Source organism: Chrysemys picta, chromosome 20 (assembly GCF_011386835.1).
Source record: "Chrysemys picta bellii isolate R12L10 chromosome 20, ASM1138683v2, whole genome shotgun sequence".
In the NCBI taxonomy this organism is placed as follows: domain Eukaryota; kingdom Metazoa; phylum Chordata; order Testudines; family Emydidae; genus Chrysemys; species Chrysemys picta.
This window is the reverse complement of record NC_088810.1, coordinates 17,238,092-17,254,774: the sequence shown is the minus strand read 5'-3', so window position 1 is coordinate 17,254,774 and position 16,683 is coordinate 17,238,092. Positions and strand designations below refer to the sequence as shown.

The window sequence follows — 16,683 nt, the reverse complement described above, 5'->3', positions numbered from 1 at the left end:
CTCTCCCTGAGCGGCAGGAGCCTTGGGTGGACGATGCTATAACCAGCCAGTAGCTGTCTGCCGGCAGCCTGTCCTGCAGAAGTCGCCCAGGCTAGGGCTTTAAACTGGGAGTGGCACAAGGGCATGGAGATTGGGCGGTGAGTTTTGGGTGCCTGAGGCAAGGGGTAGTGGGGTCACATCCCATGCTGTGAAATCAGTTGGGGCCTCAGTCCAGGTCACAAGGCCAACCACTGATTGCACAGGGGGACTCTGTTCAGCTCTGGAGCTGATCCTGCCAAGTCAGGCTGGAGGCATGTAGTGGGGCAGTTGATCAGGGTCTCAGGAACAGCTGTTGACCTCAAGTGAGAGTCAGAACCTGCAAGGTTGAGTCTCTCTTTCCTCCCTGCCCCCAGTGCATTCTGCAGTGAGTGTCAAAGCCCTTCCCCCAACCAGACACCACACCTGTGCTTTCACGCCCGTTTAATGATGCTCAGGGGGACACGCTCAGTTACACACATCAACTCAAAGCCTCTGCCCGATCCTGCCAGTTCCAGGCCCAAGTTAAGCGGGAGCTAAGCCGTCCCCCACCCATCCCATCCTGTCTTTGCACAATGCCCGGCTTCGGGAACTCTCATTCCAGCTCCGGGCAGCAGTCTCGCTCCAGCGGGTAAACCATGAAGATGATGTCCTGCCAGGGCGGCAGCGAGGGATGATCTGGTCTGACAACCTCAAAGCCCAAGTAGCTGAATGCTCGCAACAGGGCTCCTGGGGGACAGAAGAGGAAGGGTCACCATTATTAAAACCAGCGGTTCTGACCTCCACTTGGGATCCTTAACCCCAATGCTCGTGTTCCTCTAGAGATACTAGACACTGAGGTTACAGTGGGATGAGGGCAGAAAGGATGGGGCGCTACAGGAAGTAGTTCTAATGCATAAAGTCGGGCAGTCAACTTCCATTGAAAAACCCTTGCTGCGTGTTTGAAGTCAGACCAGGGCCTTAGTCTTTTAATTGTAAAAGTCAAATAGCTTCTCTTACCTACAAATATTGTAGTAATGGCTCAAAATACTGCAGTCCCTATTGTAACAGAGTACTGCAAAATAGTGTACTTTGTTTTAAAATGCGGGTTCCCACTGGACATACACCGTCTGTTCTTACATACAGAAAAGTCAGGAGAAAGATGGCTTCTTCGACTGCTGGTCTCTGTGCATTCCACATTCAGGGTACATAATAGCCATTACTGGACAAGCTGTATGCTGGGCAGAGAGCAGCCTCTGCTCTCGTTAACAGAAGTCACTAAGCCACGGGGTCTCAAACTGGGGGTCAGGACTCCTCAGGGGGTCACAAGGTGATTACATGAGGGATCACGAGCTGTCAACATCCACCCCAAACCTCGCTTTGCCTCCAGCATTTATAATGGTGTTAAATATATAAAAAAGTGTTTTTAATTTATAAGGGGGGTTGCACTCAGAGGCCTGCTATGGGAAAGGGGTCACCCGTACAAAAGTTCGAGAACCACTGCACTAAGCTAGCAAGAAAAGAAAAGATTCCAGTGGAAACTCGGTCACTGTACATTAAGTATCAAAAACATGGCCCAAGCAACTTGCACTTCTCTGTACGTGGAAGGCGATCACTCTCCGTGTCAGGGTTCGCCAGCCCGGAGGGCCCCTTACCGCGATCGCTGCGAGCCGGCTGGAAGTTCACAAACACGAGGTTCACGGTGGTCTGTTCCTCCACGTATTCCAGCGTCGCAGTCAGGCTAGAAAGGAACACACCCCTGTGTTCGAACAAGCTGAGAAATAACCCCGGGGGGGAGTTTCAAAGGAGTGAGGTGCTCCTCTCCCATTAAAATCCAGGGGGAGGTGGGGAGGCTGTGAAAATTCTAGCCCCTCGCTACGGATTCGATTGATACGGGATGGGTTGGTCTAGTTCTGTAGGACTGTGATTTGGTGGCACTTGGGAATTAAAACACAACCACAAGCAGCAGCTGTATAAAACCCAGTTTGGTCAGCTGGAAAGAGACAAACATCAGGGGAGTTTCAAGCTTCTACGACATTTCCAAGACTGAAGAGGACCAAGAAGTTGGATTCATTTAAGGGGGGCTCATTTAGAAGCTAGCACAACTGTTATGGCTGAGAAGAGTTACACGGGCTTACTTCCCCTGGCTTAGGCAGCTTGAAGGCACAGCCCCAGTGAGCACACAATGGGGAGTGGAGGGTCAGCGGTAATTATCTATGACCTTGGACACTGCCCCGGGGGGGGGGGGGGGGGGGAGCTGCTGCCGTTTTCCTGCCAGCCACCTAATGTCACAAGGTGGGGGTGATTTACAGCTGCAGAAAGACGGTCAACGGATAACTATAACGTGGTTCAGGAGACATAGGCCCTGGGATCCTGGATGTCTTAAACATCCCAGCGCTTAGAAAGAAGTGACCCCTAGATGGAATAAAGGACCAGCCAGCAGCATGCACCAGAGGGGCTAACCCTGCGCTGCCCTGAGGGCAGCACTGAATGCTTCCAGGCTCTTCGGTGGGTTTGCAGATGAAACTGGAGTTACCCTAGATCGCAAGTGTCTCGGGGAAGCAGGGTCCAAAGCAGGAGGGTTGGGGCTGCTTTTCCCCGTGGCCTCCAGACAAAGGAAGTGGGAAATCCCCTCTCTCATCCTGGGCCAGGCTCCTTACCTTTCGCGGTTGTTTTGATCCAGGGCGCCGCGGGGCGTGTCCAGGAAAAGCTTGCCGTCGGTCAGGAGTCCGTGCCAGTGAGCGGAGCTGTGGGGACCGAGTTGGAAATGGAAGTCCAGCTGGACGGGGAGACCAGGGAGCAGAAGATCGCCAGCAAACACTGTCAGGTTCCCAGCCTGCAAGGAAGCAGCGAAGCCCCCGTTACCAGGCGCGCTGACTGGCTGAGAGCCAACACCTGTTAACGCTGGGGTCTGCCAAGGGGATCTAGCTCTACACCCAGATCCTACTGAATGGGAACTCCCAGCCCGAAGCCCTGCCCATGTGCTCCAGGCGCCGGGGAGCCTAGACTAGGATCTAACCAAGAAGCCCTGGGATTTACAGGCAGGAAGCCAGCATCACACAAGGCAACTTCCTCCCTACACCATTTCCCACCTGAAGAATCTGAAACCGTTTCTTGTTCACAGGGCAAACGTTAATGATTGCTGCCCCTCCAGTTCCCCTGGGCCCATCACCCTCCTCTCTAGGCACAAACGGGCCACCCCAATCCTTCTCTGAAGACGTCCACACAGTGTGCCGCGGCGGTCAAAAAAGCAAACAGGATGTTAGGAATCATTCAAAGAGGGATAGAGAATAAGACGGAAAATATCTTATTGCCCTTATATAAATCCATGGTACGCCCACATCTTGAATTCTGTGTACAGATGTGGTCTCCTCATCTCAGAAAAGATATACTGGCATTAGAAAAGGTTCAGAGAAGGGCAACTAAAATGATTAGGGGTTTGGAACAGGTCCCATATGAGAAGAGATTAAAGAGGCTAGGACTTTTCAGCTTGGAAAAGAGGAGACTAAGGGGGGATATGACAGAGGTATATAAAATCATGAGTGGTGTGGAGAAAGTGAATAAGGAAAAGTTATTTACTTGTTCCCATAATATAAGAACTAGGGGCCACCAAATAAAATTAATGGGCAGCGGGTTTAAAACAAATAAAAGGAAGTAGTTCTTCACACAACGCACAGTCAACCTGTGGAACTCCTTGCCTGAGGATGTTGTGAAGGCTAGGCCTATAACAGGGTTTAAAAGAGAACTGGATAAATTCATGGAGGTTAAGTCCATTAATGGCTATTAGCCAGGATGGGTAAGGAATGGTGTCCCTAGCCTCTGTTTGTCAGAGGGTGGAGATGGATGGCAGGAGAGAGATCACGTGATCATTAGCTGTTAGGTTCACCCCCTCTGGGGCATCTGGCACTGGCCATTGTCGGTAGACAGGATACCGGGCTGGATGGACCTTTGGTCTGACCCAGTCTGGCCGTTCTTATGTTCTCATCTCCTTAGACACAATCCGTAGCTACGGAACGATCCCCTGGATTCACCCTTGACTCAGCCAGGCGGCCGGAGGTTTCCTACCTTGTACAATTCTTTCAGGTCCCCCTGGTTAGCCCCTCTGCCGGCTGGGCCGCCTCCCAAGGACTCAGGAACACTGGAGGCAGTAGCGAGGTCTGAGGGTCAGGCTCTCGCGCTCAGTCATGGTGATACTGGGAGGACCAGAGAACAAGAGAGAGAAGGACAGCAGGGATGAAATTCTGGCCCATTTGCAAGTCAAGGGGAGTTTTGGCCTTGACTTCAATGGGGCTAAGATTTCATCCCAGGTCTGTAACAAATTGCTCCTTCGAGGGAACATCCATTGTAAATGCCTCAGTTCCTGATCCCTTATCATGCCAAACAGTCTTTTACTCTGTAAATTAGCCGCAGTGAAGGCAGATGCTACCACCCGCATTGTTACAGGCATCAGACTCTGGCACCAAGCATGCGGCCTGCTTTAAAGGACATTTGACTGATTGGTGTTGCCTCGGAGAGCCTTGGCCCTGAGGAATCAAATCAACGCAGCTGGAGAAGGTATTTTGATGCTAAATACTGTAAATGATTCCCAGCTTGACTTGACCTGCAGGAAACAGCCCAGAGGGGCCAATCTTTTCCACGAGGCCAGTTTAACGGGTGGACAGACTGTCCTGTTCATCGCCTTTCTGTTGGGAACTAACTCTGGCTTGCAGTTAGGAGCTTTATTAACAAAAGCAAAACACCCCCATTAAGAGTAAAATCTGTGACTACTGAATAGTATGTCGTGTGTGTGTGGAGGGGTGTTTCACCCTCCCCACTTCAACTATATACAGAGACATTTGGGGGGGCTGATTTCAGAAGATGCTGAGCCCCCCTCCTTCTGAAAACCAGGCCTTTCTAAGGGGTCCGAAGTTGGGCTCCTAAAATCACCAGTTGCTTTTGAAAACCCGATGGTTGATTTGTGGTGTGGTCACGTACCGGGACCCAGTTGTGCTAGGGGCTGTACAAATACAGAACAAAAGCCAGTCCCTGCCCCACAGAGCTTATAGTGCAGTAAAATCTTGGCCTTAAGACCTCGGATATACACCCGCTGTTGGTTTTTTGAAGGATGAATCATTCTCAAAGCTCCGAAGACAACGCTCAACAAGTTACAGGCTGGCCCCCGGCTCTGGAAAATGGGGACTTCTCCCCTTTCCAGACATTTTTACCAACATAAGCCCCTTTGGGTTTGATTCCCCCCCCCCCCCCCCCCCCCAGTGCCGAACAGAAGGAAAGTGACAGTCCCCTGTTAATCTTCGATAGAGGGGGTGGAAAAAGCCACTCACCTCCCGTGGGAAGGCACCATCCTCCGCCTGTAGATGAGGCGATAGCGATAGTAGTAATAGTAATACGCAAAGGGGGAGCAGATGGGGTATAAGTAGTTCCGTTTCCTCCCTCTCTCAGTATAAGAAAGGGAAAACAGATAGGTGTGGTCCCGGAGCAGCGACGTTTCTTCAGGCAGTGCCTACCCGTGGCAAAGTGAGTCCCTGAGCCCCAGGGCCCCAGTTCAAGTAGCCAGGTGCTTTATGACCCAGCCATTGTGACATTCCCCCATGGGGAGGGCATCATTGTGACATGCCCGGCCAGGCCACACACCCCAGGGCCACACCTAGGTTATTCCCTCCTGGGCATAAGTGTGGGATGTTGCCAGTGTATGGCCAGCCTTCTAATACCGTGATCTAAGGGGGACAGAGCTGTAGTTTGGGGGGGGTGTCCCTCAGTCCCTGGCATCCATCATGTTCCCTCTTAATCCCCCAAACTGCAGGGTCCATATTGATTTAAACGATGGAGATTATGATGGTTGGGGGCCTCTCTAAACCCTGGCTCCCACCGTGGGGTCTCTGTGTAGCCCCCACCCTGCTAGGCCCTAGGGTGGGTCCTTTTCTCTCTACAGCACTGTGCCAACAGGGCACATCCCCTCGGGTTTGGGGAGTCAAAGACTCAGATAGTTTGAGGCCAGATGGGACCACCAGCTCATCCAATCTGACCACCCAGCTCGCACAGGCCCCACATACTAAACCCAACGCCCCAAATGAGACCAAAGTATATCAGTCCACGAGAGCCTACACTGGTCTCTGCCACCAGTGCCCGAGGCCCCCGCCATGGCAGGGAATTGATGCTATGAGAAATACCCAGATCATCCCAGCAAGTGATAATCCCACACCAGAGAGAACGGCGAAAACCCACCCCACTCCCGCCAAGCTCCCTACCCATCTGAGCTGGGAGGCAGATTCCTTCCTGGCCCCACCTCTGGTGATCAGTTAGGCCCTGAGCGTATGAGCAAGAAGCGCCAGCCAGGCACCTATGAGAGATGCTTGGTGCCCCCTCAGAGCACAGCCCATCTCCAGCCGTGGCCATCCCTGATGCTTAAGAGGAAGGAGATTAAAACAACCCAACCAACCCTCAGAATACACGGGGGCAGCAAATCCCTTCCTGACCCCTGCTGGTGGCCAGCTGAAACCCTGAAGCATGAGCTGTAGAAACATAGGCGATAAACCGGAAGTGAGCCCCAGGGCTGCTGAGCCCTGCCTCCCCCACCACCACAAGCAACTCCATCATACAACTGCACTCATATATTTGTCCAGGGGGCTGCTAGCAATTGGGGGACCCCCCTTTTGAACATGGAAATGGGGACACCTGAGAATAAGTGGCCACAGTTCAGTGATGGGGGTGAGTGGGCACAGACGTGAGCACAGGGGCCATGGGAATTTCTGTGACCATGGCCATGAGGGCTCCTGGGAATTAGGTGGCAGTCCCATGACCATAGGCACAGGGGCTCCTGGGAATTGCCCCCCGCACGTACTGGGCACCCTTCCAATGCTTGGAACCCCACTGATGCTTTGGGGGGCATGGACAGTGGGTAGGTCCCAAAGGGGGGAAAGCAAGGGGATCCCTGAGAATGAGTTGGTGGGTCCTTGAAGGGCACTGGGAGAGAGTTGGGGGGAGCAGCAGGAAGGAGACTCGGAGGAAGTAAGGCAGTGGTGGGGGGAAGAGGTTCTTGAGGGGACAAGCAGGGGAAGGGTTCCCTTAGCGGAGCAGGGATTTCGGGGAGGGAGTCTCTAGCTAAGATGGGGATGGGGGGATGAGGCCTGGAAAGTAGGCGTAGAATGGGGACATTAGGGGATGGAGGGTCCCTGTGGGAGGCAAGGGAGTGTGGTTATAGTGGGGGGTTAGGAGGATGGGGTTCCCTGGAGGCACAGAGTTGGAGATACAGTAGGGGGTTAAGGGGTCCCTGGGGAAGCAGGGAAATGGGTTACAGTGGGAGGTTAGGGCATGGGGGCTCCTAGGGGGCAGGGAAATGGAGGTACAATGTGTTAGGAGGATGAGGGTCCCTGTGGGAGCAGACAGGCAGAGGTATAGCAGGAGGGGGGTGGGGATCCCTGAGGGGAGCAGGCAGGCGGGGGTACAGTGGGGAGTAGGGGGTTCCTGGTGTACAGGGGGTGGGAGTACAACAGAAGGGGAAGGGGATCCCTGAGGGTAGCAGAAAGGTGGGGGTACAGTGAGGGTTAGGGGATGGGAGGTTCCTGGTGTACATGGGGTGGGGATACAGTGAGGGGAGGGGGTCCCAGTGGGGGGGCAGGTGGGTGGGAGTTCAGTGGGGGAGGGGATCCTGGTGGGGGGCAGGTAGGTGGGGGTTTTGGAGGGTAGGGGGTCCCAGTGGGGAGGCAGGTGGGTGGGAGTTCAGTGGGGGAGGGGATCCCAGTGGAGGGCAGGTAGGTGGGGGTTCAGTGGGGGAGGGGGTTCCAGTGGGGGTTCAGTGGGGGAGGGTTCAATGGGGGAGGGGGTCCCAGTGGGGGGGCAGGTGGGTGGGAGTTCAGTGGGGGAGGGGATCCCGGTGGGGGGCAGGTAGGTGGGGGTTCAGGGGGGAGGGGGTCCCAGTGGGGGGGCAGGTGGGTGGGAGTTCAGTGGGGGAGGGGGTCCCGGTACGTGGGGGTTCAGGGGGAGGGGGTCCCAGTGGGGGGGCAGGTAAGTGGAGGTTCAGGGGGGGAGGGGGGTCCCAGTGGGGGGCAGGTAGGTGGGGTTCAGTGGAGGAGGGGGTCCCGGTGGGGGGCAGGTAAGTGGAGGTTCAGGGGGGTTGGGGGTCCCGGTGGGGGGCAGGTAGGTGGGGATTCAGTGGGGGAGGGGGTCCCGGTGGGGGGCAGGTAAGTGGAGGTTCAGGGGGGAGGGGGTCCTGGTGGGGGGCAGGTAGGTGGGGGTTCAGGAGGGGTGGGGGTCCCAGTGGGGGGGCAGGTAAGTGGAGGTTCGGGGGGGGAAGGGGGTCCCAGTGGGGGGGCAGGTAGGTGGAGGTTCAGGGGGGAGGGGTTCCCGGTGGGGGTTCAGTGGGGGAGGGGGTTCAGGAGGGGTGGGGGTCCCAGTGGGGGGGGCAGTTAAGTGGAGGTTCAGGGGGGGAAGGGAGTCCCAGGGGGGGGGCAGGTAGGTGGGGGTTCAGTGGGGGAGGGGTTCCCGGTGGGGGTTCAGTGGGGGAGGGGGTTCAGGAGGGGTAGGGGTCCCAGTGGGGGGGGGCAGGTAAGTGGAGGTTCAGGGGGAAGGGGGTCCCAGTGGGGGGGCAGGTAGGTGGGGGTTCAGTGGGGGAGGGGTTCCCGGTGGGGGTTCAGTGGGGGAGGGGGTTCAGGAGGGGTAGGGGTCCCAGTGGGGGGGGGCAGGTAAGTGGAGGTTCAGGGGGAAGGGGGTCCCAGTGGGGGGGCAGGTAGGGGGTTCAGTGGGGGAGGGTTCCATGGGAGAGGGGGGTCTCTCGGGCAGTGCTGGGGGGCAGCAGGGGTCGGTCTATAAGGCGGGAACGAGGCGCTGCGGGGGGAGGAGGCGCGTCAGGCGCGCTGCGGGCAGCCCCGGCTCGGGGTCCTTCCTCCGGGCCGGCGCGGCCGGGGCCTTTCCCCTGGGCGGTCGCAGGCGGCCCCGGCGGAGGATGCTGAGGCTGGGAGCGGGGCGGGGCTGCGGCCTCCTGCTGCGGGGGCTCGCGGGGGAGCAGCTGGGGGCGCCGAGCCGGGGGCTGGGCCTGTCGCTCAGCCGGGTGAGGGGCCGGGCTGGGGGGGGTCACGCCCTGAGGCTGGTCCCAGGGGTGTGTCAAGCCCTGGACTGGTCGGGGGGGGGGGGTCAAGCCCCGGGCTGGTCTCTCGGGGGGGGGGGGGTCAAGCCCCGGGCTGGTCTCTCGGGGGGTGGTCTTTCCCGGCCCGGGGGCGGCTATTTGCGGGCGGTCACCGCCCAGGCTGATCGGTTTCTCTGGGCAGGGCACAGTGGTGGTGGAGCGCTGGTGGAAGGTCCCGCTGAGCAAAGAAGGGTCCCCGCCTCGCCTGCACCCCAGGAGGCACCGCGTCTACAGGCTGGTGGAAGACACCAAGAACCAGCCCAAGGGGGAGCTGGAGGTGATCCTCACTCAGTCCGTGAACAGTAGGTTCCCATTGGGGGCATTTGCTTTCCAGACTGAAGAGCTGAGGTGGTGCTGGGTATCTGTCGTAGGAGTCTGTATTTCTTTCCTGATTTTCACCGATCTGTTATGAGCTCAGTGTTATCTAATGGTTAGAGCAGAGATGTGAACCAGGACTCCGTTCCCAGCTCTGCCTCTATGTCCCTAGCAGTAAAATGGGGAGATCACTGCACTACAAAACAGAAGGGATTGTTGGGTGTGGGGTTTTACCTGTTAAAACAGAGTGGTTTTGGAGTTTAGGAATAAAGGAATTATAGAAGTAATTAGTATTGTGCTGGTGCTAAAGCCTGCCCTCAGATCTCAGGCCCAGACCCAGAAGTTCTAACTCCCAGTCCTCTGCTTTAACCACTACACAAGAGCAACCACTCAACTTGGTGTCCTTTGGTTTTATTTGTAAATGCTATTCGTTATTTTTAGATATTGTTGTTCAGAGCTTTTCCTTTGCCATAATAACCTAACTCCAATTATGAGTGTGTACACACATACCGGTACATGCTCATATGTTCTGAATATGAAGCGTGGTATAATGAAGCAGCTGATAGTCCCCATACAGCGCTCAGTCATCTCTCATGCCTCTGTCAAAACATTTCTGCTTTTTAGGCCCTGTTTTCCAAACTCTCTTTGAAATGCCATTTCCTTTTCCTGTGTTCGAAGTGCTCTGGCATCCTTCTTGGGAGCCATGTGCTGTGTAACTATAAAAGCTCTCTAATGATCTGTGTGCTGGGTTAGCCAGAGATGTCATATTGTGCCCCGTGTGCCTCATTCACAGATTTGGGAAGCCGTGGTGATGTTGTCTCAGTGAAGAAATCTCTGGCTCGTAACAAGCTCCTCCTCGAGGGACTCGCAGTTTACGCCTCTCCAGAGAACAAAAAAATGTTTGAGTTTGAGGAGGAAATGAAAGTGAGTTGGAGGAGGGAATTGCCTTTCCAGCCCACATCATGCTCTCTGCTGTCCTAATATGCAGAATTCTGCCATGAGCAATTTGAGATTCTCACTGGATTCAGTGGGAGCAGCATGCAATCTCCCAAAAGCTAGGATTTGGCTCACACAGTTAACCTGTGATTTTGTTGGGGGAAATATACCAAGCCCTGAAAGTTTAGTGTCTTCAGCAAAACATCTAGGTAGTGCAGCCTCAGAATGAAACTGCTGCTCACTTGGGGCTTTGTGATTATTATTTTTATCCAATGTGAGATTTGCAATCAGGAGATTGTAAACCAAGAGAGTAATTTTGTTTTGTTTTTAAATGAGTTGATAGATTAAACTTTTTTTAGTAAATTGTGTGTGTGTGTGTGTGTGCGCGCGTGCACACATTACTGGGATTTGAATTGCTGATTGTTTTATTAGAAATAGACTGCTGAAATCTTGCTAGCAATGTTAAAGCTGTATTTGGGAACACCCTGTAAAGACTATTGAGTAAAGTCAATTGTTTCTATATCCCCTATAAAATGAATGGTGTGTAAAATGCCTTTCAGTTAATATAACCTTGCTAATGACCAGGAGACCCATTATGAATTGCAAAGTAACAGGTAATTTAACAAATTCAACTTTTAAAAAAGACATCCCCCTAGTACAATAGGCTGCTGGTCCATGATCCGGGCTCCTAGGGATTACCGGTAATTCACAATCAAGGATTCTGCATTGCCAAAAGTCCCTTCTTCACCTGCTTTGACAAGTGCTGTCTAATTTCAGTGATGTAACACTGAATACACTAGTAAATCTACCATACAAAGCCAAAAAGGAGCACTGCTATTAAAGCTTTGTTGCAAAGTGGGGTGAGAACTGGGGCTTTTGACAATTGCTGGATTTGCTGGCTAGTGAAATGGGAATTAATGAGTTGTGACTCAATTTTATAGCACACCGGAGACGTCCTATCCCAAAATACCCAGAATGGGGACATGGCTGACACTAAGGCATTTTGAATTGAGAGCCCCAAAAGTAACCCCAAATCCTGGACTATGCAGAGATAAACTGGGGGACATTGTTAACTGTGTGTTCGTCTCACTTTTCCCCCCCAATCTTATTTCTCATAGCTGCGTGCTGAAGGGAAGCTGGAGAGACTTCAAACCCAGAGTGGTGAAAAGGTGAGTAAAAGGTTGTTGAGGGGGGTGGGAAGACCTATGAATGTTCGTGAAACAGCGGTGCAATTCCAGTGAAATGTGGGGAGAATCCCAGCCAACAAAACTGAAACTCCTGGCGTGTTAATCTGATTAGTGATATCCCCACATAGAAAGACACCATTCCAGGGACGTTTGTTCATATAGCTTTTTCCTCCTAAAAAGAAAAGAAAAATACATAGACTGTGAGCCTGCAGGGGGAAAGAGCTTGTCTTTATCTAAACTTCCATTCCATACCTGTGGCATTCTCTAAATGAGTGATACTATCATCCCTTTAAAGGGAGAGTGAGGTAGCTAAGTTCAGTCCAGTTTTGAATCGGAGTTATAATGAAGCCTCAGTCAACCAGTGGTATCCATCTCTTCACATGATCTTGGCAAGAGAGTTTACCAGACCTGTTCTGCATCAGTGACACTGAAACATCTCTACCCCGGGCTAGCTCGTCGAACAAAGCCATTCAGTCGGTGCTGGCTTCATGACGCTGGACAATGAAGAGCTGTTCATTCCATGAATCTTTGCAGTGTGGGTGACAACTGGGTAAACTCCCACCCTCCACCCCCCGTCCTGCTAGTGTGACTTAATCCTGACCTTCTGGGACCCTCCTGCAGCGTGAGTGGGGAGTTCATTCTCCGTGGGCCATGCAGTCTTGGGTTCTGTTACTGCAGTAGCTTCGTGATGCAGACACCTGTCCGCTAGAAATTAAACTGAGACCCGGCCATTCCTTACTCATCTGTCATCCTCCTGCCCTTCCCTAGACCGTCCAGTTCCTGAGGACCTGCCATCTGGAGGTGGGGATGAAGAACAACGTGCAGTGGGAGTTGAACAACGAGATCGTCGCACGCCACTTCCTGAAAAACGTTCGTGGTCTGACTGTGATTCGGGCTTGCGTGCGCACTGAGGGTGGGGGGAGGTGGCTAATTTAGCTCCGCCCCCGGGATGCTGAGAGTGTTAATCCCAGACAGCAAAGCTGGCTCGCTGTAGGTTGGGATTCAGTGAGCGGCTTGAGTGGAGGCTCGTGAATTTATCATAACAGGCTAATCGGGATAGACCAGTAATCTAGGGCGAGGCCAAGGCCTCCGCGTTCTCGCTAGACGGCTCTTGGCTGGGGTTAGGATTTACAAGGCCGAGCCAGTCCTAGTGTTAAACCGGAGGACATCTGCGGGAGCCTGTCTACTCCCTGCAGGTCCCTGCCATCTCCAGGCCTCCCACCTCACCAACACTCGGGCATCTATTGCAGCAGATCCTCCCTGTCCAGCCCTCCTGTTTCCAGGCTTCCCCCGCCTGCACTAGGAGCCCCCCTTTACCCTCCCCAGCAGACAGTCACATCAATCAGTCACCTGGCCCCCTGTTCCCAGCTGGGGCTGGTGAGCCACTTCCAAACACCTGTTCTTAAAGGGGCCGCGCAGGACTAGCTGGCCCCCGACCCCTGCTGCCCTTATAGCGGCAGACCGCCTTGTTGAACACCCACAGGCCACCGTTTGTGGTTAGACTAGAGGGACAGCTGCTGGCGTTGGGTTGGAATGAACACCCTGGGGCTAAGTCGTGGTGCTGGTTCTTTCAGCTTAATGTCTTCGTGGCGCCGCATGCGTTGAAGCTGCCCGAGGAGCCCATCACGAGATGGGGCGAATACTGGTGTGAAGTGACGGTAAGTGCACGTTTCTTTGGAAAGGGGGCAGCTGCTTTTGTTTGAAGGTCACTTAGCTACAAACAGCTCCACCTTCCTAGTCCCTACCCTCCCTGTCAGCCTTCACATTGTGTTTGGAAGACGGCAAGGGCTGCTGGCTAGCGCCAGGGAAATGGGAATCGGGACACAAATTCTGATCTCAGCTCTGGCCACCGGCTCGCTGGTGTCTTTGGGCAAGTCACTTCCCTGTTCAGTGCCTCAGTTTCCCCCTCTGTGACATGGGGAAAATACTTGTCTGCCTCTTGGGTGGCGGGGTGGCTTTGTTGCCGACCGAGCCTGCTTTGAGATCCTCAGGCACGAAGTTACTGCTGCATCCCACATCTGCACCACCTGACACACTCCAGAGTGCTTTAGAAACTAGATACCCACGGAAACGCAACCCCCTCTGGGGGGGGGGCGGAGTACCAGCTGAGTAGACAGCCCCTCTGCAAGGCAGGGGGCAGGAGAACTTTGGCCAAGCCACAGCCAAACCCCTACTCTCGTGAGACGTGCCGGCATGCCCACAGTAGAGAGGAGGCAGGTTTTTAAGATCTCTCCCACCCACCCAGGAGGCGCTTTGTAAAACACAGGGTCCAAGGCAGAAGAGATTTTCGCCTGCTGCATTTCTATTCATCTTTTTTCCTTCCTGCCCACTTGGGGGAGGAGAGCCAGCTCTGAGACGTGCAGGACGAGTGCCGAATTGGTGTCTTTTACAGCTGTTCCAATTTGCATCGCCTCCTGCTTAATTTGCTATATTGAATTCCCGATGGTGTGTGCGAACGTGCTACATTTCCATGTTGGTTACTGCAGCTCAGCAAGCTATGGGCCTGTAATGTACCAGTATCTTCTCTACATGATGTAACCCCAAAAGAATAGGGAACAGAATGGCCCAACGCTGAGAGGGAGAGAGAGACAAGGGAGAAAGGAGCTGATGTCGCAAGCCGAGATTTGAAATGGAACTGGGGGGATACAGGAGATTTCAGAGGGGAGCGGCAGAGGTGAAGGCCCTGGTACCAACCGTGCAGGAACAGAAGACCTGGGGGGTGAGGGGGGAGTCAGAGGCACAGTTTGTCAGGTCAGCTGTAGCAAGCCCACGAAGGGTTTTAAAGGTGAGATCACTTGTTCAGCTAGATTTGAAGCAACTCTAAACGTCTTCCCCTCTCCGCGAGGCATTGGTGAACCTATGTCTGGGCCTGCCTCGCGTGCTCTCCGACCTCAGGCCTAGGGAGTGTTTCCTGCCTGAGAAACCCTTAGCCAGCGACCAACAGAAACAACCTGCTATGGAGGGCTCCGCAGGGGCCCAGCCACTTTGCATTCAGTTAACCTGGAAGCACGGGGCCGGCTCATTCTCTGGGGCCCTAACCTGTGTCTCCGTCCTGGGCTTATGTGTTGCAGGTGAATGGCTTGGACACCGTCCGGGTGCCGATGTCTGTGGTGAACTTCATGAGGCCAAAGACCAAGCGCTACAAATACTGGCTGGCCCAGCAGTCGGCAAAGGCGGCATCGGAGGAGTAAAGGCCCCTCCGCTCTGTCCTGGGGAGTTCTCCTCAGAAGGTTGGACTGGTGGGGGAATCCCCCTGCTGTGGAACCTGGACCCTTCACCCTACCAGCTAAGAAGGGCAGCCAGGCCCCAGCTGGCCCCTCTCGGCTGGGAGCAGTTAGCAAACTTCATTTAAACTCTGTCGGTGTTTGGGGGAGATTCTTGTTGCAACCACAAAGGGACCCTCCATCCCTCCCAGGTGGGGCTCTCTGCACAGGACCAGGAAAGCACCCAACGTGCTGTACGTTGCTGCCGGTCAAAGCAGGACACCAGAACGCTCACAGCTACTAATAAAAGGCTCCTGTGTCCAAGCCACTGGCAGTGTGAATCGGCTGTGTCTTGCTGCTGGTGGGTTCGGCCAGACAACACCTCGGAATTGGGGCAGCTGGAGGCCAAATGCCCTATGGGGAGCGGAGGGGAGAGCACGGGGAGAAGCAGCCACCAGTGACTCACCTGATCAATAGAAAAGCACCAAATGGTCTGTTCCCAGATGTGCAGCCTGATGCCCGATAGTGCTGGTGCTGATTCCAGTCCAGCCGGATGGGGGGAGAGGAAATGGAAGATGGAGTGTCCCCTACAGGAAGTTACCTTATTGCAGGAACGAGACTCTCAGCTCCCTTTCGCCACCCTCCCTGCTGCAGGCATCCCAACAGAAGGAGGGAGTGATAAACCCACACCCGGCACCCTTCCCCTCTGCCCCCTGCAGCTACTTCATGGGTGAATGGGGCTTATACCCCAGAGCCAAAGAACCACTGTGTTGCTCATTGTCAGCTGCTCTCACAGTGGCAGAGCAGGGCTTAAATGCAGCAGCTACAGTGCTGGAAGCAGGGAAACCAAAGATTCAGTCCTGCCAACCCTTCCTTGGGGCGTAGCCCAGTCAGGGTCCTCTGTGTCAAAGCTCCTTTCTGCTAGTTGCCCTCAGGGCAGCGTGGGCAGAGGCTTAAATGCCCTGCCTCTAGTGTGACTGGGGGACCCCAGCTGGTTTGGTCCCTGATCAAAGGGGCAGGGGAAGGGAATTTCCATGTGGGGACTGCTTCCTCTAGCGGCCCACACCCCCATTTTCAGCTTCTGACACCATGTCTGCTAGGGTTGAGCCCGTTCCAGTGGCCAGTTGCAAACCCATCCAAAGCAACATGATCCCAGCAGGGCATCCTCCCCTATTCTCTGTAGCCCCCTTGCTGGGCTAGTCTGAGCCCTCGTTGCTGGCTGGAGCCCACCAGAGCTATTCGAGGTTCCCTGCTCTTACTGAGGGGGTTAAATCCATCCCTGCGCCAGCTCTCTGCCTCCAGGAGAGGCTGGTCACATGCAGTTCCATCTCTGAGGGGGAGAGCCAGGTTCTAAAGCTGAGGGTGCTGGTCAAAATCCTGTGAAGCCCGGGTTTAAAAGACCCAACAGCATGTGCAACGTCCTTGGGATGGACAGTCAGCCTGGGCCCTTCCCCGGGAGCCATGCTCCGGGGCGCTGGGAGGATGCAGTGTCCCAAGCAGGGCTCAGGCCTTGTCTCCCCTATGAAATACTGGCCCAAAGAGCCACTCACTGCACAATGTGCTGCCCCTTCTGCAGCTAAGGGGGAGCCCGGCATTGGGAAAGACCCTTCTGACCTCCCAGTGCAGGCTGGGGCCTGTTGAGATCTGCCAAGTGCGCCATCATCTCTGCGAGCAGACACAGGGAGGTGATCGCTGTGTCCTGCAGCTCAGGGTGCCCAGAGAGCTTGATTTGCAGAAACACCAGCCCCCGTTCTCTGGCAGTGCCCAGGCAGCTGCTTTCAGCCTGGCAGACCAAGGCCATGCTAGCCTCATGCACCCACCCTTAAGCAGCACGGAGGCCTCTGGCTAGAGAGTGCCAGTAGGAGCACGCTGGGGTTTTTGTCCCACTTCAGCAACCCGCTTCCCCTCTGCGTTTCACGTCTCTCGCAAG

The 16,683-nt window shown here is 54.7% G+C and overlaps 2 protein-coding genes across 2 annotated transcripts; one reads left to right on the top strand and one right to left on the bottom strand.

Moving 5' to 3' along the window:
* Window positions 1–457: 457 nt before the first annotated feature.
* OAZ3 (ornithine decarboxylase antizyme 3) lies at window positions 458–5,541 on the bottom strand. The gene is given in 5 exon segments (NM_001290488.2): window positions 458–744; window positions 1,650–1,735; window positions 2,655–2,830; window positions 4,060–4,187; window positions 5,316–5,541. Coding segments are annotated over 5 exon segments (699 nt in total). The 5' UTR covers window positions 5,492–5,541; the 3' UTR covers window positions 458–610.
* Window positions 5,542–8,881: 3,340 nt separating this feature from the next.
* MRPL9 (mitochondrial ribosomal protein L9) lies at window positions 8,882–15,081 on the top strand. The gene is made up of 7 exons (XM_065574699.1): window positions 8,882–9,037; window positions 9,255–9,414; window positions 10,221–10,351; window positions 11,482–11,532; window positions 12,319–12,420; window positions 13,125–13,208; window positions 14,622–15,081. The coding sequence occupies exons 1-7, from the start codon at window positions 8,933–8,935 to the stop codon at window positions 14,739–14,741; spliced, it is 753 nt and encodes a 250-aa protein (XP_065430771.1). The 5' UTR covers window positions 8,882–8,932; the 3' UTR covers window positions 14,742–15,081.
* The last annotated feature ends 1,602 nt before the right edge of the window (window positions 15,082–16,683 follow it).